We start from the raw sequence: 24,709 nt of genomic DNA, 5'->3' as shown, positions 1-24,709 counted from the left end.
TTTGTGGGCCATGCAGAGTCTAAGTAGAGGGAAGACTTAGAATGACATTTTTCTTCCTTTTATAACTATAAATAGATTTAAAGTTAATATTGTCACCTCTTCACATAGTATGTGATTCAAATGAATATAGAAAGTACATATAAATACCTGGAGGAAGAATATTCGAGATTGAGAAAAGTGCAAGTGCAGTTCTTGTGGAGGCAACAGGCTCAGCACGATTGACAAATAGCCAGAAAGTAAGAGTGGCTAAAGCATTGTAAACATCAGAAGGGCAGCAGAAAATGAGGCAGGTGAGGTAGTCAGGTATTAGATGACATATAGCCCTGAAAGTCATGATAAAGTTTTGACTTATATACCCTAAGTGTGATGGGAAGTGAGTAGCACCTAAAATGTCCTTGAAAATGCTATTTAAATAAAAGTGCTTATTTAAATTGTACCTTATGTTTTGTACAATATTCAAAAAGTGAGAATTGTTAACAGAAGTTATGACTTCATTCGGAACTTAAATTACTTTATAAGACCCAGGCTTTCCTATTTCTAAAACACATATAAGATGACATATTAGGAAAAGCAATGTAATGATTACAAATGACATAATCCGATATAAGATTCTAGACAGCATTCTCCTATTTTGAGACTTCCGTATGTGTGATCTATATATCAAAGAGTACATAAAACACGTATGTGCGGTTTAATGAATAATTATAGCGTGAACTCGCATAACCATCACATAGAAATAGAATATTACCAGCACCACAGGAACCCTTGCTATATGACTTTTTAAAAAAGAGCTTACCTAGTACTATAATCTGTGATAATTATCCACTTAAATGTCAACCGAGATCATGTGACCAATCTTTTTATGGGCAAAAGAAATGTTCCCTTAAGTCCATATTTAATTTCAATATGGAAATTGAGTACTATCCACTTAAAATCTATTCACATTTCAGGATAGAGATGTTCTATCTCTAAGGCACTAATTTTTAATTTTAAACAAAAGATATATCAAGTGAATGAAAAAACCCCCAGAACTATATAGAGCTTGAAGAAAACACATACATCTTCATATATTTTTGTGAAAGCAAACCTAGTAGTGATAGCTTTAAGATAAAAAGCACCTGATTAAAGTAAAATAAAAGTCATTCAAAAGTTTAAGATCTCATTATAGGTTTCATTACAACAAATTAGGTAAAATGAGGAGACTTCTTTGTTTCTCTGTAGTTTCTAGTACACGCTTAGCACTCAAATGTTAAATAGTAAATATGAATCAGGCTAATCACAGCATATCTAAAATATATTTTATTAAATTTAAACCTACTTAATATTTTATATTATAAAAACTTGACATGTCACTGATTCATGACCTTTTACAATATTAAAAATTAAACCTATGAAATCTAGATTTCTATATCTTTTTTTTTTTTCCCCCGGCTCAAGTTTAATAAAACTACAGAAGACCAAAAGTGATACCCTACTACTATACACATCAGTTTGCCTGCCCCATAATACAGCTCAGGCCATTCCCTCCAGAGGAAGAAAGGCTGGCCTCCCCAACCCCTGCAGGAAAGGCCTGTCCTGTCCCACACCACATCTGGGCTGAGTGTAAGGTCATGTGTTTTAAGCATGACAATAGTACAAAAGAGGTTTTGTTCTCATGGCCACCTACTGCAGCCTGGCCCTAAAATGGCCCAGTGCTCACTTCTGCTTAGAGAAATATTCTTTGCTTTTCTGGACATCAGGCTTGATGGTATCACTGCCAGGCTTCCAGCCAGCTGGGCACACTTTCCCATGTTTGTCAGTAAACTGGAAAGCCTGAACTAGTCTCAGTGTCTCATCCACAGAACAGCCAACAGGAAGGTCATTTATGGTGATCTGTCGAAGGATACCTTTATCATCAATAATAAAAAGGCCCCTGAATGAGATAGATGCCTTCATCGGCCTTTAAGACCCCATAGTCCTGAGCAATGGTGCGCTTGGGGTCTGGTATCAAGGGAATGTTCATGGGTCCTAGTCCTCCTTGTTTCTTGGGTGTGTTGATCCATGCCAGGTGACAGAAGTGCGAATCCACAGAAGCACGAATCACTTGGCAGTTGAGTTTCTTAAATTCTTCAGCCCTATCATTGAAAGTGATCTCCGTGGGGCACACAAAGGTGAAGTCAAGAGGGTAAAAGAAGAACACAACATATTTTCCTTTGTAGTCAGATAGGCTGATATCTTTGAACTGACCACTGGCATTACAGCAGTTGCTTTGAACTGTGGGGCACGGTGCCCAATTTTGGCATTTCCTGAAGACATATTGCTATCAGCAGTTCTCACAGACAAACCACAGAGGACAGTCAGGAAGGAGACACGCCTAGATTTCTATATCTTTTAAATGAATATTTTAGCAATAAACTACCAGAGAACAAGAAATATGTGTGGTCAAAATTAAACTAACAATATTTTAAAATAAAGAATTTCATATTAAAATTAGGTTACTCTCTAATGGAAAATTCTAAAAACCTTTTGCAAATGCATTTAAAATAGTAAAGGAAGAGGATGAAATATAATAAATAAAAGCAAGCTATAAAGACACAGGAAATGTGGAAAAAACTAAACGGACAACATGGATAAAAATAACATTCAGAAGTATCACTCTTAAATTGTAGTGTAGCATTACCTGAATTATGTGCCCTTTAATTTATGCACATGATGGATAGCTTGTTAAGGGGCTATACCATTATAATTGACAGTGGCTGAAGGCAGTCAGGCCATAATTTCTCTTTAATGGATGGGATAGTAAGGGAACAAAGTCTGCAGTAGCATTTTAAAATAACTGCCTAGAAAGTTTACATTTATGTCCAAAGTGTTATCTATATTCTAGTCTTTTCTATGTTGAATTCTTTAAGAAAAAAGAGAAAAATCAGCTGCAGCAAGATCCACATATTATTAAATCAAAATTCTGATTCAACCAATAACTAGAAAAATCTCACATTAAGTGGAAAAGAATTTTCAACTAACCATTTGATGGTCCATTTTTGTTCTCTTGTTCTTTAGAGCTTGTGGGAGAAGCAAATGGGCTCATTTGACAGGTTCCAGTTGTTGGAGAATAGGCTGTAACACTTATCTTCCTTCTGATTTTTGAAGAATCAAATGACTAGAAATAAATATTAATTTGGGACAAAAATACTTATGTTTAGTTACAGATCTTTGGAAATACATTTGAAAAACTCACAAAATTCAAACTAATACTCTTTTCCTTGATCTTTCTTTTTGGATTTTAAATATACACAATTATTATCTTCAAAGTGAACACTGTTATTTCAAGGTATGTACATTTTTCTGGTCTCCATACTGATTAGGGCATCTCAATTTGATTTTATGAAATTTTAACATTAAATGGTTACTACCTTCTGAGATGGTATTTCCAAACAAGTAGAGATGGCTGACTCTCCCAATTACATCCTGACATTTGTTGTTAGCTGAACGTGAAGTATAATTATGGGCCTAGACCAGAGAAACTCTCAGAAGTGTCTCTTAGTAAGACCCACAAGGAAATCCTAGGAAGGATTAGTGGTGTCCTTAACCTTCACAAAGTTGCTCTGACACAGTATCTTAATGATAAAACAAAAATAATGTTCAAACAATTGAGTATGGCATTTAAGGCCTTTGAGAATTTGATCTATTCTACACAAATCCTCTCTGCAGCTTCCTCCTCTGTGTTCCCATAGACCTTGTTCATACCTCTTACTGGAGTTAGTAAATTTTAATAATTTATTACATTTCTGTATACCCCATTAGAATTTAAGTTTCTGAAAATAAATATTATTTCATCCTTGTACTATAGAACTCAAAAATGTATGATGAATGAATGATTTAAAAGAAACAGCCCAGTAAACTTAGCCAGGCCACTCTACTCAGAATCTACTCATTTTTTCACTGGTTCATTCATCTATTATTAACTGGCGCCTGTAGTCCCAGTCACTTAGGTTATGCACATTTGGGTCTCAGCTAGTCTTTCTTTGGTTTGGGGCCTCATTCATAATCCACTTCCTCCAAACACCCATTATCACACTATTAATTTCTTGCTCTTTTGAATTCTTTTTAAACATATTTTCTATAATGCTTACTAATCACCCAGCATTTGCTAACTAATGTGTATATAGGAAGAGAACAAATTGTTCTGGCCTCATAAACAGCAGAGAACAGGTCTAAAGGTAGTATGCTTGCTACAGAAATTCAGAGAAGAGGGAAAACCAAAGTGGGCTGCAGTAATCTCACAGAAGGATTCTTGTGAAGATGAAGGGTGAGGCTTAGATAAGTGCAAATAAAAGGTATGAAAAACCTGAAATCTAGAGGTGAAACAGACAGCACGGGGTGGATTTAGGGATAAAGGAAAGGTCTGAAGGTTCATGATATGTTGCCAACACGGTAGAATTAAACTTTAGCTTGGTTGCTGACTTGAAATAGTTATGTAATTCTCCATTGTCACCTATTCTTTATTTTCAAGACACCATGGCAGAAATAGTGGCTATGTCACCTTTTTCAATAATCTTGGTATTAGTTCCAGAATCTATAGCATCAATTTTTTTTTTTACAGGTAAGATTTTAAATGATAGATACTTCTTTGTATTGGGGGAACAAAAGGCATTACATTTTTTATTTTATGTATCCACAGTAGCCACAAATGTAACCAATATTTTTAAAAAAATCAAACTATAATATCAAGTTATAGCTCTAAAGTAATCTTTTTTGTAAGGTGAAAGGGTTTTAAGTCTCTTTAACAGGTGGTTATTATTACCTCTCCATCTTGAGTTTTCAGCTGTTTATAAGTATTCAGTCATAAACTATGACATTTATCCAATCCAACCCCACTTTTCTAAGAATTTATTGCCCAGAAATATTTCACTGTGTATGTACAAGAAATGAAAGTCACTACCCTAATGTACATTTACATCAATCTGTTTTCCTATTTTCACCAAAAATTATTTTTCCAATTGCCAAATATCTAAACATTGCAACTGTAGATCATACATTTCTCCTTGAAAACAATTTTCTAGCTTTCGTAAAATAAGTCTTTGTGTGTGTGTGCGTGCATGTGTGTGTATATATATATATATATAAATTTTCCCCCTCACCTTAAAAATACTAAGTCTTCTCTTTTGCTTTCTTTCTTTCTTTCTTTTTTTTTGGTGATCTGTGTTGATTAAAATGTCTGTCTACAATCGTAATGTACTTAGAGGGAAAAAAGAAAATCTACCTTTCCCTACTATCCCACTAAATATTCTTCAGTAAATAATGCATTTTTATATGTCTGCCTACTGATATACACAAATGCATAGTCTTACTTCTTTAAGTTCTTTTTCTCCCGAAGTTTAACCAAGGTCCTCTAATTTTTAAACTCTGAAGATGCTTAAAAGTGATCCTAGAATCCTAAGAATTTCCATTCTGCCAACCCCCAAACGTTGAAGGACTTGGTCTTCTCATTAATCTCCTACAAAAGGAAGAGTTAAGAAGACTGGGATTTGATAGAAGACTGAGCTACTAATTGAGAAGTCTGGAACTCTTTCCATTCAGCAATGATGAGTGCTACCTACCAGGTCCTTTAGAAAAATAGAGGAAGAAAAAGTGAGAAGAACAGATTTGGTTAGAGAAGGGAAAGAATTCAGGATGCAAACAAAATATAAGGATATAGAAATCGGATAAGTCACAACTACTTTCTACAATAATTTACAACTGCTTGTAATATTTATTGACAAAGATATTTAACACCACACTAAAAAAAAAAAAAGATTCTGTCTAGGATCAGTCCAAATGCCACTGTACATTTTGTAAGGTCAAACCTTGTACATTAGCAAAACTAAAATTTGGGCATTGATTTTTCTGCCCAGAAAAAAAGAAATGAATGTTCTCTCCATAATTTCAAATATATATGACATTCTCCTTCAATATCTTTCACAAATTGTAGCTTGCTTCATCACCTTGTTTAAAGCATATTCTACCAAAAAGGTGCCTGTATTTTATTGATTTTTACCTGTTATAAACAGTCTAGAAAGTACTAGCTAAGGGTTCTTTCAGGATGAAATGTGGGATATAATGGATCTGCTATTATTATTATGAACTACTAGACTATACTATCACTGAAATATTTAAAAATACAGGTACTGTAGGTATTTGGACAACCAAAAGCAAAAGAAAAATTAGGGTAGCTAAAGGGAGACAATTCTTTATAATCTTATACTGGTTAATTAGGTTATTGGAATGTTTCACCTAAGGCAGTATTATAAATCACTAGTACTTATTATAGAATTTACATTAGAAAATTTTAAATACTAGCTGTCTCAGGGATTTTTCACGATTTGGGCCTAGGGTTCCTAGAAGAATCCTAAATATCAACTAACTTTTTATCAGTTGCCACAATTATCACCCTTAATGACTCTAATAATGTTTAGGTTTTGTTATTTCTAATGGTAGTTATGGAGAACAAAAGCATTTTGCACTTACCCAGTGACCTTACAGGGACAGCAGGGAAAGGATATAACCAATATATTAGATCTGTGCTGATGACAATGTTCTATTTCTTGACTGGGTGTTTGATACCCAGGGATACACATTTGTTAAAACTCATTGAACTGTACACTCAAGATCTGTGAATTTCACAATCTATAAATTTTACTTTGATAAAAACATTTTAACAGGAAAAATAAAACATTGGCTAAAAAGTTGATACACTGGTGTTTCTATTTGTGCCCACTACTGTTCCACAATTTTAAGACATTAAAATATTAATTTTAATATTAAAGACATGACCATTTTGTTACTCTCTTGCACTGTAGTCTTCAAAAAGTTTTTAAAGATATATTTTCATGGCTATTATCATTCCTTCATATGTCCTCCTATTTTTTCAGAAGAGAAAGTGAATCCTACCTCAAATATATTTTTGTTTATTGAAGTATGATTTACTTACAATAAAATGCACAGATCTTAAGTTGTCTGGCTTGCTGAGTTCTGATAACTGTATACACTGATGCCACCACCACCCAAGATGAAGAACATTTCTGTCATCCCAGAAGATTCCCTTGTACCCATTTCCACTCAATTCCCACTCTGCAGTCCAGAAGCAACCACTTTCTAATTCCTATAACCATAGCTATTTTTGCCTATTCTTGAACTTCATATAAATTAAATACATAACTCTTGTGCTTGGCTTCTTCTTTTCAATGTGTTTTTGAGATCATCTATGTTGGTGTGAGTGGTAAGATTGTGTTCCTTTTAATTTTACTATTCCTTTGTATAAATGTACCAGAATTTGTTTTTCTACTCTCCTGTCAAAGGACATTTGGGTTATTTCCAGTTTAGGGCTATTATGAATTAAGGTGCTAAAGAACATTTTTGTATATGTCTTTTGTGGATATATGATTTTATTTATTTGGGAAGCCCAGGAATGGAATTGCCAGGCTATAGGATGGATATAGATTTATTTTCTATATATAAAATAAAGGCTAAATAGTTCTCTAAAGTGTTTGTATCATTTTAAATTACCATCAATAAATGAAAGTTCCAAATGCTGCACATCCTCACCAACCTTTAGGTTGTTTTAGACATTCCAGTGTTGATTTTTAAAGCCATTCTGTTTTGTTGTTGTTATTTAGCTATTCAAGTGAGTGGGAATGGTATTCCTTTGTGGTTTTAATTTGTATTTCCAATGACTAATGATGCTGAACATTTTTTCATGTGCTAATTTTCCATTTAAACATTTTATTTGTCTTAGATTTATAAAGCTGGACAGTTGCTGATTTGGTGATTGTTAGGTCACTCAGACTAGTAAATATAATGTATTGATCTTTCTAAATGTTCTGTTGGGTTTTTAATTGTTTACAAATTTCTTTTTGTATTGAAAGCAAAAAAGACAAAGTATCTTTCAGAGGACTGTGTACCAGCCAAAGGGATCTGGAATATCATCTTAGGGCCACTCTTCTTAAAGTGGGAAATCCTGTTATTAGTGACAACATGGATGAACCTGGAGGACATTATGCTGAGTGAAATAAGACAGAGACAGAAAGACAAACACTGCATGGTATCACTTAATAGGGGAAAAAAATAAAGTCCAACTCACAGAAACAGAGAGTAAAAAAGTGGTTGTTAGTGGCTGGGGGATGGGGGAAACAGAAAGAGGTTGATAAAGGGTACAAACTTTCAGTTATAAGATGAATACATCTGAGAATCTAATGTATAACATGGTGACTATAACTGATAACACTGTATCGTACAGTAACTGCAATTTGCTAAAAGGGTAGAACTTAAACGTTCTCACCAAAAAAGAAAAAGAAAAAAAGAAAAATTTGAAGTGATGGATGCATTAATTAATTTGATGGGAGGAATCCTTTCACAATGTGTGTGTGTGTGTGTGTATACACACACACACACACAATGTGTATATATATTCACAATATATACATCAAATCATCACACTGTACACTTTAAATATCTTATATTTTGGTCAATTATATCTCAATAAAGCTGAAAAAAAGGGAAAGCCTTAGATCATCCTTTTTTTAATTCTCCTTTCCCTATTTCCTATTTTAGACCAGATCTTCTGTCCTAAAAACTTGACTCCTACGCTACACAGACATACTCATTAGATTCTTGAGTGTCTCCATAACTCCTGAATGATTTGTATAAAAAAACCTGAAGTTAGGAATACGTCATCCCTTGTGCCAAACCTTGTGAGTCAAGACTATTCCTTGATAAGATTCATGCAAAACACTTACACTGGCATATGGATGGACCAAACCTACTTAATCTCCTATTACAGGATTGAGAGAAGCAATGGGGGGCTTTCATGTAGAAAGAGGGGGTGGGAAACCAAGAGAGGGAAGATGAATGTATATATCCAAGTCACTCGGGAACTTTTATGCAGATGCAAAAAACTTAAGTCAAAACTTATGTTTAATAGGAGATGGACAAATGTAACTCCATGTTTACTACTAGAAACCAAAGCTTTGTGCTAATTGTTGAATTTATAAGGAGGGAAGGATAGCATGAACCTGTTTGTTCTTTCCCTGATACCTTCCTCTCATTCCTGAACTACAGAAGACTGAGCTCCCTTGGGCTTTGGTGAATCTATCACCAGTGTGTGTTTATGGTTTTAATGGATACTTCCTTTCCTTTCTGCTATACTTTTGCTATATACTTCTGCTATATGCTGATCCTTTCCCCTTCCTCTTCTTTTCTCCAAGAAAACACAATGAATAAAGACTTACTGACACTGAAAAAAAGAAGATATAACAATTATAAATACACACACACATACACATCTAACAAGAGAGCCCCAAAATACAAGGAGCAAAAACTGGCAGAATTGAGGGAAGAAATAGAAAATTCAACCATAATAGTTGGCAACTTCAGTGTCCCACTTTCAACAATGGATAGACCAAATAGACAGAAAATCAGCAAGGAAACAGAAGACTTGAACAACACTATATACCAATAAGACCTAACAGACATCTATCGAACCCTCCACCCAACGAAAGCAGAATACACATTCTTCTCAAGTGCATATGTAACATTAGCCAGCATAGAAGATATGTTAGGCCATAAAACAAATCTCAGTAAATTTAAAAAGATTTGGATCATGTAAAGAATGTTTTCTAATCACAATGGAATAAAATCAGAAATTAAAGAAAGAAGGACCTTTGGAAAATACAAAAATACATGGAAATTAACAAACTCCTAGATAACCAATCAAAAGGGAAATTAGAAAATACATTGAGGAGACTGAAAATGAAACACAACACATGTAAAAACTTACGGGATGAAGAGAAAGCAGTACTCAGAGAGAAAGTTAAACACTTACATTAAGAAAGAAGAAAGCTCTCAAATCAATAACTTATCCTTCCACCTTAAGAAACAAGAAAAAGAGCAAACTAAAACCAAAGGAAGCAGAAGGAAAGAAATAATAAACACTAATATTAAAGAGAAAACAAATGAAATGGAAAATAAGAAAATAGAGAAGATCAATGAATCTAAAAGTTGGTTCTTTGAAAAGAAAATTGACAAACCTTTATCTACACTGACTAAGAAAGAAATGAGAATCAAATTACTAAAATCAGGAATGGGGGGCGGACATTACAACTGACCTTGGAGAAATAAAAGGTATTATAAGGGGATACTATGAACAATTGTATGCCAACAAATTAGATAATCTAGATGAAATGGACAAATTCTCCAAAATACACAGCCTACCAGGACTGAATCATGAAGAAATGGAAAATTGGAACGCATCAATAGCAAGTAAAGAGATTAGATCAATTCAGAAAACTTGTGAAAAAGAAAAGCGTGGGACTGGAGAGCGTCACTGGTGAATCCTACCAACATTTAAAGAAGAATTGACACCAATTCTTCTCAAACTCTATCAAAAAAACAGGGAACACTTCCTAACGCATTCTATGAGACCACATTACTCTGATACTAGAACCAGACAAATACCTTACAAGAAAAGAAAACTACAGACTAATCTCCCTTATGAATACAGATGCAAAAATCCTCAACATTCCTGCAAACTGAAACCAGAGAAAAATAAGAATTATATATTACGACCAAGTGGGATTTATTGTGAAAGCAAGGTTGGTTCAATATACAAAGACCAATCAAGGGGGCTTCCCTGGTGGCGCAGTGGTTGAAAATCTGCCTGCCAATGCAGGGAACACGGGTTCGAGCCCTGGTCTGGGAGGATCCCACATGCCGCGGAGCAACTGGGCCCGTGAGCCACAATTAATGAGCCTGCGCATCTGGAGCCTGTGCTCTGCAACGAGAGGCCCGCGCACCGCAATGAAGAGTGGCCCCTGCTTGCCACAACTAGAGAAAGCCCTCGCACAGAAACGAAGACCCAACACAGCCATAAATTAAAAAAAAAAAAAAAAAAGAAAATACTGCTGCAATAAACATCCTTAGAAATATTCCCTTATTAAAAAAAAAACCAATCAATATAATACATCATATTAATAGAATAAAGAAAAAAAACCCACATGATCATCTCAATAGATGCAAAAAAGCATTTGACAAAAATGCAATTCTTTCATGATAAAAAATAATCATCAAACTAGGAATGGAAGGGAAGTGTCTCAATCTGACAGAGGGCATTTAGGAAAAACTCACAGCTAACATCATATTTAATGGTAAAAGACTGGATGCTTTCCCCCTAAGATCAGGAACAAGGCAATGATATCTGTTCTTGCCACTCTACCCAACATTGTTCTGGAGGTTCTAGCCAGGGCAATAAGCAAGAATGAGAAAAAAAGGCATCCGATGGGAAAGAAAAATGACATGATCTGATATATAGAATATCCTAAATAATCTATAAGAAAGTATTAGAGCTAATACACGAGTTCAGCAAAGTTACACAATACATGATCAATATACAAAAATTAGCTGTGTATCTATACACTAGCAATGACTGATCTAAAGTGAAATTATAAAAACATTTACATTAGCACCAAAAAGAATAAAACACTGAGGAATAAATATAACCCAAAAGTATAAGACTTGTATACTGAAAACTACAAAACATTGTTGAAAAAAATTAAAGAAAATCAAAATAAATAGAAATAGATCCTGTGTTCATGGTTTAGAAGAATTACTAATTTTTAAAATGGCAGATTCAGTGTAATTCCTATCAAAAGTACAAATTTTTCTTTTTCAGAAATGACAAGGTGACCCTAAAATTCACAGGGAATTGCAAGGCATATGGAACAACAGAAGCAATCTTGAAAAAGAACAACAAAGTTGGAGGATTCACACTTCCTAATTTCAAATTTATAGTAATTAAAAACTTTTTATTTTGAAAACTTATAGTAATCAACACAGCATGGTAGTGGCATAAGTTCAGATCTACAACCAAATGGAACAGATTTGAGAGTCCAGAAATAAATCCATGAATTTATAGTCAACTGATCTTCAACAAGGGTTCTAAGGCCATTCAATGGGGGAAATAATAGCTTTTCAACAAACAGTGCTAGGACAGATGAATATCCACATGCCCTTAACCTCATACCATGTACAAAAATGAACTCAATAAGGTCTTAAATGTAACATAAGTGCTAAAACTATAAAACTCTTAGAAAGAAACACAGTGAAAGTTTGCATTACCATAGACTGCACAACAGTTTCTTAGATATGACACCAAAAGCACAAGCAATCAAAGAAAAAATAAATTGGACTTCATCAAAATTTAAAACTTTTGTGTATCAAAGTATACTATCAAGAAAGTGAAAAGACAACACACAGAATTGATGAAAGTATGTGCAAATCATATATCTGACAAGGTAACAGTATTCAGAACTCATAAAGAATTCTTACAATTCAACAGTAAAAAGACAACCCAATTAAAAAATGGGCAAAAGATTTGAATAGATATTTCTCCAAAGAAAATATACAGATGGCCAGTAAGTACATGGAAAGATGTTCAACATCATCGGGGAAATGCAAATTAAAACCACAATGAGATAGCACTTCACACCCAGTAGGGTGGCTAGAATCAAAAATTCAGAAAATAACAAGTGTTGATGAGGATGTGGAGAAAATGGAACCCTCGTACACTGATAGTGTGAATGTAAAATGGTGCAGCTGCTGTAGAAAAGAGTTTGGCAATTTTGCAAAAAGTTAGACAGAATTACCGTATGACCCACCAATTCCACCCCTAGGTATGTAATCAAGAAAACTGAAAACATGTTCATACAAAACATTGTACAAGAATGTTATATACAACATTATTCATAATAGTCAAAAAGTGGAGACAACCCAAATGTCCTTCAGCTGAGGAATGGATAAATAAAAGGTGATATACCCATACAAAAGAATATGATTCAGCCATAAAAAGGAATAAAGTACTGTTACACGTGACAACATGGATAAACCCTGAAAATGTTATGCTAAATGAAAGAAGTCAGTCACATATTGTATGATTCCATTTATATAATATGTCCAGAATAGGCAAATCCATAGAGACAGCAAATAAATTAGTAGTTGCCAGGGACTGCAGGGGTGGGGAGGAAGAAATTGATACTAACTGCTAATAGGTAATGGATTTCTTTTTGGGGTGATGGAAATGTTCTAAAATCAGATAGTTGTGATGGCTGCACAATGTAATGAGTATATAATAAACCACTGGTGTATACTTTAAAATCATGAATTTTATATTACATGAATTATATCTCAATAAAAAATGCTAAAATTAAAAAAAGAGAACTGAACTGTCAAAAAGTATATGAGATAATTGGAGAATTTGAACAAAGATGTTCATTTGATGATTAAGGAATTAATTTTGAGAGATAAGATAATACTATTATAGTTTTTTTAAAGTCTATCTTTTAGAAATAATAACTGAAGTATTTAGGATGATATGGATGATGTTTGAGATTTGCTTCAAATCATCTAGTATGGGGGATACTGAAGTATGCGTAGGACTATAAATGAAACAAGATTAGCCTTGTGTTGATAATTACTGAAGCTGGGTAATGGGCAGCGCATTCTCCATAATCAAAATTCTCCAAAATCAAAAGGTAAAAAAAGGAACCAATATTTGGTAACTGTAGTGAAATAAGGAATCTATAAAATAATCATCAATGAATTAAAAAAAAAACCATTAGGAGAAAGATTGACAGAGAATTTTATTATGGGTGGATCAGGCTGGTAACACCTGAAACCAAGACCATTTTGTGCCTCCTGAGGTGATGAGACAGGAACTATACAGACTACCTATGAGGCATTCTTATCAAAATATGAACCAGAATCTAATCAAGCCTCTAGTTTTAACTACGAGTTTTATAGGAAATATGAAGATTAGAGAAATCACTTAAAGGACAGCACAAGAAAACAATCAACCAAATCTAGAATGTGAAATATGGAAAAAATATTTCAGTTTTTTCCAAAAAATAAATTACAAGAAAAAGAGTGAGATTTTAAAAGATTTAAAAGAAGTTGGGGGGAAAAAAAACTCAAGGTTCATAAGAACCACTACAATGTGTAAACCTTGTTTGGATCCTGATTTTAATAAGCCAACTGTAAAAGGACATTTTGAAACAACTATAGAAATGTGAATATAAACTGGGTGAAAGATATTATTGGGACTTCCCTGGTGGCGCAGTGGTAAAGACTCCGTGCTCCCAATGTAGGGGGCCCGGGTTCAATCCCTGGCCGGGGAACTAGATCCCACACGCGTGTCGCAACTAAGAGTTTGCATGCCACAACTAAGGAGCCCATGCACTGCAACTAAGGAGCCCATGAGCCACAGCTAAGACCTGGCACAACCAAATAAATAAATAATAATTTTAAAAAGATATTATTAAGGAATTACTTCTTATTTTGTAAGGTATGATAATGGCACTATAGTTATGAAGGAAGTCATTATCTGTTAGAAATGTATACTGAAGAATATTCTGATGAAATAACATGTCTGGGATTTGTAAAATTCCAGGAAAAAATATACAGATACATACACACATATATACATTAATATATGTGTACATATATATATAAATACATGAAGCAAAATTAGCAAAATGTTAATAATTTTTGAAGCTGGGTGATGGTTACATGGTAGTTCACTGTATTATTGTCTCTAATTTCATGTATGTTCGAAAATTTCCGTAATAAAAAGGTAAGGAAGGAAGGGAAGAAGAGGGAGGGAGGGGGAGAAAAAGGAGGAGAGGAGCCAAATCAATAAGTAAGCCTACAGAATGTGAGCTATAATATTTCCTAATGCCCTGAAGTCCCAAGTTCTTTCTAATTTCAGGAGTCAGTAAAAGCCTTATCTCAGAGGGATAAGATAAGGTTAGGCCATGGGAATAATCAGACTTAGAAGTATCCTACTAACGGTAAGGGAATAATTTCGACTGGGTATGTATGTCCAAATCAGCAAACCTCCCCCAAACCTGCACTGCATTCCTTCTAGCAGCATGCCTATTGAGTTGGCCTTGGTAGGAAGTATGCTCCTTCCCTTCCCAATCTGCAGCATCTGCTTCTCCCATTCCTTCTCTGAAGTTGCCTGAAAGAGATTAGGTCAAGCTGGCTAGGTATATGACCAGGTAGCCAGCTGTCCCTATAAATTCATCTGGACTGCCATTGGCAACAGTTTGTAATAAATAATTCAACTTTGTTTCTGAAAATTCATCTAGAAACAGTGCTTGGAGGGCAATAACTTCAGCAACCCCAATATTGCAGGTAATGATAAATCAAAACCTTCATCACTCATTACCCCCCAACAATTTGAGAGGTTCAGCAAGTAGTGGTACTCGTAGTATATACTCTATATATATTAAAGGAAGATAACACGGAATGATCCATACCTCTGTTTTCCCTATTAGGGGAATCATAAGGAAAATTACTTTTGCAGACTTGCCCTAACATCATGGAGCATTAATCTCCATGAAGGTCTGTAGCCACACTGGGAGCACTGGGATTTGGTAGTTCTAATTATTGCTGGGAGAGGAAACACCAGTTGTTTAGAATGAACAGGCTCCACTTCAACCAACTGGCATATAATAGCCATCTCCTTTCCTTGGACACCAGAGCCTTCTTCCTTCAGCATCATATGGGTAAGGCAAAATGACCACAAAGTTACTACTAGTTCCTCTGTAGCTTCACAGCAATTAGGTGCTCTTAGAATTATAGGTAAATGTCTGATTTTCCTTCGCACGGACTATGGCAGCCTCAATGGGATCACTGGCATGTGTAGGCAGATTCTTGGGAACCAGGCTGCTTCAGGGCTTAGCTGTTACTGGAATGGATAGAAGCATAAATGTAGCTAAAGAGAGAAGCCTAGACTTAGCACCAGAGCAAAAGCTGTCAGATCTAAGATAGAGCTGCAAACAAATTATGAGGCAAGATACAAAAGCTGAAAATATCAGAAATAATAATAAATATTAGAAATAGGTTAGAAAACAGAAATGTTGAAGGCCCAGGCTAGGATGCTAGGAACCTGCATTTAGCAGTTGGTGGCCATGTGGTACCAAGCTAAGTCAACTGGTTTAAAGGTACAGAATTGGGCCAAACATAACAATGTATTTTTCTAATACAGGATATTAGCTGTGTCACTGGCTACCTTGACACATCCTAATCTGGAGAAAAAATGGATAGAAAGCTTGCCATGACGACAACTGTACTTTATGAAAAGGATGAATTCCTAAATGGCCATTCTCTTCCATTCAAATGATGTTACCACCTCCCAAAGAACAGTTTTGGGGCAGGAAAGAACAGTATTTCATTTCAAGCTGGACTACTCATCTACCAAAATACCATTCTGACCAAAGAAACAGATGCAAAATTACAGTCACAGCTGCATTCTGTACAGAACAAGTTGGATAATGGTGTTCTAAATTGCTAATTACACCGTTAATGATTTTTTTAGTGGCAATGCAGTATTTTGCCACCTTTATTTAAATTTTTTAAAAAAGCATCTAGGAAGTTTTAAAAATGGTAAATTGTTAAATACCAGTGAGTCTTCTGAAGAGAAATTCCATATAAAACCCATTTCTTGAAATGGCATTCTCATAGGGGATCTCACATAGGAGCCCATTTATTGACTAGCTATTTGTTTTAATTTACTTTCTCACCAATTTACTTGCATTTAAGATTACTAAGGCCATAAGTATCCCAGTATTAGTGTTTGTATCTAGATCCAATATTGGTAATGAAAAGATAATAAACTAGCATATGTCATGATATGCTGGTATTGGTAATGTGCTATGATGAGATTTACAAAAAGTAATAGCAACAGTACAATTTTATTCTTATTGTGACAACCACAGTGAAATTTATTACAGTGTTAGTATTTAATTGTTTATTCATGCCAGCGTAGCTGAGGGGGTAATTACCATTTTGACATAAAAATGTTGTTAATGCTTTTATTTCAATTCAGCAGATTAGAGAATGCAGATTAAAGCACTGCCATTGTTCCATCTTTATTTATCTGCATTTAAGTGGCAGAGCATTTTTTTCTACAAATAGTGAATTAATTTCTACTAAATTATTTCATTAAGGCTTCAAATAATTTGCCCTTTAAATAAAAACCTCAAGCTGGCCAGGAATTTCCATATATTAGATTACAAATTTTATATGTAGAAAATGGTGTACCAATAACAATTATGTCACAGTGGGGTTTTTTTTGATACTTTTTACATTTAGTATAAGGGTAAATTAGCTGTTAAAAAATTAAAAACACAATCTTATTACGCAATTACAAACTCATAAGTAAATACTTACATTTGCTTTTAACAGATCATCCAATTTCAGTGATCTTTTAACACTGCAAACAAAATAGTTAAAGACATCTTAGATTTAATATGCTTTAAGTAGCCAACTATTTAAGAGTAATCTATATAAACAAAGATTCTAAGTTACTTTCACCAACTAAAGGAGAATACCTATGAAGAAAGCAATTTTCACAATGATGAAACTGTTTTTTTGATAGCATATATCAAGATGAAATCATAATTAAATATTTAAATGGATTTTTATATATGTAGTTTTATATATATGCACCATTATACAATTCAAACACTAAAGTTATATTATAAAATAATCTTAGTAAAAAATTAATATATTTGTGTGTTTTAAAATACCACTAACAAAAATTATACATAAAAGGAAAATAATTTACATACCTTCAATGGAGATGTTGAAAGTATATTATTTGCAGAAATAATACACTAGCTATTAAAATAAAAGTATGAGCAAGGTGAAAAAGTTTTGCACATTATTCTAGCTTTAAACATGATTCAGTGCTACCAGACTATGACTTAACTGAGGAACAGATGCTCTATGTCTTTATAAGTCCCCAATCCATAAGAAACTATTTTTTGTCTCCTTCACTAAACTGATTCAGGAACATGCCAGGCTCTCTCTGTGCAAAACCTGTTCTGCTAAACTGGATGCCCAGCTGTTGGTGACAATGCTTAGAAAGGAAAGCTGAATATTTATAATACTTTATTTCGTACAGCTGTCTTCTAAAGAGCAGTCATCAACATTTTATTGAACACAGACTAAATGCTCAAAGGAGAAAAAGGTAAATATAAATTAAAACTAGTTTTCCCAGTGACAAATGCGACGTTAAAAGTACTTTCTCGATCTCTGAGAAAAAGAAATTAAGTTATTTAAAATATTAGAGAATTTGAGCATAAAGCAAACAAATTTTATTATAAAGGTTGTACTACAGAAAACAAAACAAAATTTATAGATCCTAGAAAATGACTATTCATAAATAACTGACTACTGACTTTCAAACAAGTGACAGAAGCAGGAATAGAAGAGATGGACAATTTATAAAAATTACTCAGCAATAAATATTAAATACAAAAATTTAATCTATCTAAAATAGTTCACTTAATTTTGCTATTATATCTACATTAGCCTATCACATAACATTATTTCTTAAAATTAACTAAATTGGTTTAAAGAATTAGTCATATCTTTTAGAATCCACTTGAAATCAATTTAATGTGAATTCTCAATGAAGCAAGAAGAGAACAGAGGTTATGAACAAACAAAAATGGCAGCTAATCCAAAAAAGTACTCATATTTAGCTTTGGAATATATATTACCCTATTCAGGTGTGTGAGATGTTTTTGTATTTATAAAACTTCAAAAGTAGAAATCAAAAACTAAAAGTACACAGTACAGCATTTTTCAGCCTTTGTTTTTAAATGCTGTTAAGATGCAATACTACTTTTTAGAAGTAAACAACCCCCACCCCCGATATTAACCGTTCAAAATATTCTTGCTTTATTAGTGATGGCTAATTCTTAGAGAAACTAAATGTTTGTATTTAAAAGGTTTCCAGTTTAGGTCCTAGGTTGATCTAAGAAGGCCAAGGAGATATGTAAAAGTAAATAAGAAAGTGATCTGAGTTAGACTGTTATCTCTCACTCTAACAGTTTAGTGAGAATCTAAAAACATGATTTATTGTGGGTAATGTGGTTCTCAGATAATTCAGGCATCTAATATCCAAAAGCTGGTAATAGTTCCAAGAATCATAAAGGCATTTACTAGACAAGACTAGGAGAAACCTAAGAGATTACTTAGGTCATCCAATAGGGAAGAGTTGGTGTGATTTGCCCCCTATCACACAGTTTGAGGGAGAGAAACTCAGATTTTACACCCTGTTCATAATAAATCCTTGTTGAATTGAGAGGGAGGAGCTAAAGAAGAGGTAAAGAAGAACAAACCTACTAGAGGAATTTATGACCATCTATTCTTACCATTCTGGTAGAACTGGGCACAGTGTCAAGATATCAGTTATTAAATTAAGCACCTACTAAATGCTTTTACCCTTTTTAAAAAACTCACAAACAACTGTAGCATAGATGATGCTAAGTGGATTAGGATGATGTTAACAGAAACAGAGAGGAAGAGATGGATGAAACACACAAAGGAAGGACAGGCAAAACTTGATTAGGTATGTGGGACAAATATTTTCCTAAAGTTCTTACTCATTTGCTACCAGTATTAGTTAGCAATTAAAAGTGATATATCTCTGGTAGTTCTGTAAAGTAAAAAGCAGCTCTTGTGGTTACTACCTTGGTTTTAAAAAAATGGGCACCCCCAAATAGGCAAAGAACTCAAATTGACAGTTCTCCAAAGAAGATATACAAATGGCTGGTAAACACAAGAAACGATGCTCAACATCGCTAATATTAGGGAAATGCAAATCAGAACCACACACACACAAATCAGAACCACAAGATACCACTTTACAACCATCAGGATGGCTACTATCAAAAAAACCAGAAAATAAGTGTTGGCCAGGATAGAGAAACTGGAACTCTTGTGCTGGTGGGACTGTAAAATGGTACAGCTGCTATGGAAATAGTTTGGCAGTTCCTCAAAAAATTAAACCTAGAATGAACATATAATCCAGTAATCCCACTTATGAATATATACCCAAAATAACTGAAAGTAGGGACACAAACAGATATTTGTACACCCATGTTCATAACAGCAGTATTCACAATAGCCAAAAGGTGAAAGCAATGCAAGTGTCTGTGGACAGAGGAATAAGTAATAAATTTGGTATATACATATACAAGAGAATATTATTCAGCCTTCAAAGGAAAGAAAGTCCACATGCTACAACATGCATAAACCTTGAAGACATTATGCTAAGTGAAATAAGCCAAGCAAAAAAGGACAAATACTATATAATTCCACTCAAATGAGGTGCTTAAAGCAGTCATGCACCCAAGTGTTCATTGCAGTACTATTTACAATAGCCAGGACATGGAAGCAACCTAAATGTCCATCAACAAAGGAATGGATAAAGAAGATGTGGTACATATATACAGTGGAATATTACTCAGCCATAAAAAGGAACGAAACTGGGTCATTTGTAGAGACATGGATGGACCTAGGGACTGTCATACAGAGTGAAGTAAGTCAGAAAGGGAAAAACAAATATCGTATATTAACGCGTATACGTGGAATCTGAATAAACTGGTATAGACGATCTTATTTACAAAGCAGACATTTATGTATGGATACGAAGGGGGAAGCGGGGGGGTGGGATGAATTGGGAGATTGGGATTGACATATATACACTACGGATACTATGTATAAAATAGATAACTAATGAGAACCTACTGTATAGCACAGGGAACTCTACTCAGTGCTCTGTGGTGACCTAAATGAGAAGGAAATCCAAAAAAGAGGGGATATATGTATACGTATAGCTGATTCACTTTGCTGTACAGTATAAACTAACACAACATTGTAAAGCAACTATACTCCAATAAAAATTAAAAGTATATATATATTATAGGAAAAAAAAAAGAAAATAGAAAGGTAGTTGCCAGGGGCTAGGAGGAGGGGTGAATAGGGAGTTACTGTTCAATGGATAGGAAGTTTCAGTTTTGCAAGATGAAAAAAGCTTTGGAGTTGGATGATGGTGATAGTTGTACAACGATGTGAATGTACAGTTGATCCTTGAACAACACGAATTTGAACTGCAAGGGTCCACCTATTCTCGAGTTTTTTTTTTTTCAAGAAATACACACTACAGTACTACACCATCTGCAGTTGGTTGAATCCGCGGACGCGGTACCAGGGATACAGAATGCTGACTGTAAAGTTATAGGTGGACTATGACTAGAGTACATCCCCAATTTACTCAAGGGTTACCTGGGCTTAAGTGCCACAGAACTGTATACTTTAAAATGGTTAAAATGGTAAATTTTATGCTATGTATATTTCACAATTGAAAATAAATAAATAAATGTTAAATGGGCACCTACCTATTATATCCTAATTACCTCCCTCTTATGGGTAACCTTATAGTCTCTATGGCAGGAGTCTCCAACCCCCAGGCCGCGGACCAGTACCAGTCTGTGGCCTGTTAGGAACTGGGCTGCACAGTGGGCAGTGGTGGGCGAGTGAGTGAAGCTTCATCTGCCGCTCCCCATCGCTCGCATTACTGCCTGAACCATCATATCCCCCCCACCACACCCACACCCTGGTCTGTGGAAAAACTGTCTTCCATGAAACCGGTTCCTGGTGCCAAAAAGGTTGGGGACCGCTGCTCTACAGGTTACTTCTCACTTTCAACTTAACCCAAATTTACACCAATGCCCACAATTTGAATACTACAGTACCCCTAGTACACTTAGGTGTACTAGGTTTAGGTTCACTGGGATCAAAATTCTGGTTGCTACCAGCATTATTGCTGGTGAGAATTTAAGAAAGATAAAGATATGCAGTTTTATATCAACAGGAAAAGAAAAGAAAGTAACCATGTAGAATTAGCCATATTACTCTCTAAGACCATCTTCCACTATTTTATTTAGCTTACCACATGGTAGTATCCTGAATAGGATTCTCTAACTCATCAGAACAGAACAAGTGCATGAGTTCTAGTATGTAACATTACTAACAGCAGTTACAATATTACAATATTAAAAAAAACTATTCTAGAAAAAACAAACTATCATTTGATTCCTAATTAAGAACCAGGAATGACACCTCAAAGACTCATGAAGCAACATGATTTGAGGTTCCCTTACAGGACTTTTTATTTTTTTTTACATTAAAAAATATATTGCTTAATGGATTATTATAAGGCAATCACCCTTGTAACCATCACCCAGGATCAAGTAATAGAAGTTTGCCAGCTATCCCCCAAAACCTTCCATTTGTCCCATCTTGTTCACCCCTCCTTTCTCCCACATAAGTAACCACAATCATGACTAATAGTAATCCCTCGTCCCTTACAGGACTTTTAAAACATTGGATTAAATATGATTTTCAATAGAGCTGAGGGTAAGAGTGTATGTGTGTGGGGAGGAGATAAAATTAGTAAGGCATATAAGACTCAGGAGCCTTGATGTTATGCCAAATTTTTCCCCTAAGGTTGGGCAAATCACATAATCTCACTAAGCTTCATAGAGGTGATAAATAATACTGGCTTGTAAACCAGTGGTAAATTTCTGAATGGAAGATAGAAATATCACTTAGTATATCAGTGCTTCCATTTACTTCTCTCTATAATGGAGATAATAATATTGCCAGCTACAACTACACAACCAGTGTTTAGAGGATTATGGAATATGCTTATGAGATGCTTAGAAATCCTTTGATGAAAGGCAATGGCCAAATTCACATCCCATGTGACTCTTTAGGTACAAATTGAGAAATCTAAAATGATACATTTTCCATTCCATGTATGGGAATGAGCAAAGAAGGGAGAAGAATCTCCTATATCCTTTTGCATTCTCCCTTTCATTCAAGCCTATGCGTTTTTGTGTTCAACACTGACAGAGGTCACATAATAATTCACTATCACAGCATGGGTAAGTGGGATTATCACTCCACCGCATGGAGAAATATGGTCACCACGTGAAAGCAACTAAATAAATGATTAATCTTGTTATTCTTCATGATAAAACTAGCCAAAACCTTAACCAGTTATTGGGCAACACGTTTATGGTGTCAAAAGCTGCTTTATCAAAAGATTAATAAAGAATTAGCTAAAGAATTTTTACAGACATAAAAGGGATATATTTGGGTATACTGAACCCAGAAGATATATGGATGGAAGTGAGATGTTCTTTGGTTTGAATAAAATGAGAAATGCCATAAGATCACTTCATTCTTAAATGGGTACTCTCAAAAATGAACATTAATAAAACATTCATTACTATTACCTTCTGTGAGAAACATATACATATGTGTATCATCACACATACATATATAAAGGACATGAATAAGTCTTTCAAAAGATTCTATTAAAAGGGGCTAAACTATTAAAGGGGTTTATCAGAATTAAATGTGGTAGATTGGTGATATTTTATATACCTTTTTGTATGTATAATATTTTACAACATAAAAATTAACAATAATAAACTAACATTGATGTCTATCTTTTCTTTGAGATTCCAGCACAGTCATATTTAATTTTTCCCTGACACTGTCCAGATTGCACTAAGGATCTTTCCATTCCATACCTATAATACTTGTGCATGTCCTTCTCATTAAACTTATCCAGTTGAAATAGTCTATTTCCTCCCTAATGTATTTATATCATTAGCATCTTGTCTGTTAACTGGTAAATTATGAGTTTTAAAAATACTTGTTGAACTATCTCTCCCACTAAAATGCAAACTAGAGAGTGTAACATCTATTCATATTTGAATCCCCAAAGCCTGACACAGTGACTGGCACAAAGGTGTTATATAAATTAATAATTAAATTTTTTTTTTTTTTACTTAAAACGTCAGTCTTAAATTCAAGAATATATTTAATTCCTTTCATTTTTTATAATCCTTCAATTCTATTGAAGGTGCTTTAAATGCAGGTTCCCAAAGGATGTCACATTAACACTGTCTTATCTCTAAAGCAGTCTCTTATATGGATTTGTGTTTTATCAGTTCTGTAAAAATCTAAGCCATAATTTCTCCAAATATTGGCTCTCCTTGATTCTACCTTTCCGAGACTCCCTCTAGAAGAAATTTTAGATTTTCTATTCCATTTTCCATATCTCTAAACATCTATTTCTTATCATTGATCTCTATGCTGTCAGGCAATTTCTTCAGGTCTATCTTTAGTTGTGTAATTCTTTAATTTTGTCTAATTTACTGTTTAATCCATCCATTAGCATTTTTAAAAACAATTTGATGGGTATTTTTTGGGAACTTTTAATTTTTATATATTTTTAAAGTTAAAAAATATTCTAGGAATAACAGTTTTTGATATCCTTTACCCAGACTTAATACTTGTTTACATTTTGTCCCAGTTGCTTTATCATTCTCTATAGAAACATACACACACACATACATATACAATGCAAAATCTTTTTTATGATCCACTGAAAATAAGTTGGAGACACTGTATACCTTTATCCATAAATATTTCTGTGTGTTTTTCTAAGAACAAGGATATTCTCTTACATAATCACAATACAATCATCAAAATCAGGAAAATTTTCTGAAATATAATTGAAATATAACATTAATTTCAAATGTGCATGATTCAATATACGTATATATTGTGAAATGATCATCATAGTAAGTCTAGTTAAAATCCATCACCACACACAGTTACGATTTTTTCTCTTGTGATAAGAACTTTTGAGATCTAATCTCTTAGCAACTTTCAAACATACAATATAGTATTATTAACTATAGTAACCCTGCTGTACATTACATCCCCAGGACTCAATTTATCTCATAACTACAAGTTTGTACCTTTT

At 34.1% G+C, this 24,709-nt stretch overlaps 1 protein-coding gene and 1 pseudogene across 1 annotated transcript in view; both read right to left on the bottom strand.

The window, feature by feature from the left end:
* The window catches only part of ITGB3BP (integrin subunit beta 3 binding protein), a 99,015-nt gene that overhangs the window by 60,173 nt on the left and 14,133 nt on the right, over positions 1-24,709 (bottom strand). Inside the window, exons 2-3 of the mRNA XM_061186487.1 lie at positions 17,239-17,281; positions 3,001-3,136 (exon numbers count right to left, since the gene is read on the bottom strand). Coding sequence (XP_061042470.1) covers positions 3,001-3,136; positions 17,239-17,281 — 179 coding nt within the window. The remainder of the gene's footprint in view (positions 1-3,000; positions 3,137-17,238; positions 17,282-24,709) is intronic.
* On the bottom strand, positions 1,432-2,295 carry LOC133088519 (peroxiredoxin-1-like; annotated as a pseudogene).

Source organism: Eubalaena glacialis, chromosome 3 (assembly GCF_028564815.1).
Source record: "Eubalaena glacialis isolate mEubGla1 chromosome 3, mEubGla1.1.hap2.+ XY, whole genome shotgun sequence".
Lineage (NCBI taxonomy): Eukaryota > Metazoa > Chordata > Mammalia > Artiodactyla > Balaenidae > Eubalaena > Eubalaena glacialis.
The sequence above is the reverse complement of the archived record's forward strand: the minus strand, read 5'-3'. Positions and strand labels throughout refer to the sequence as shown.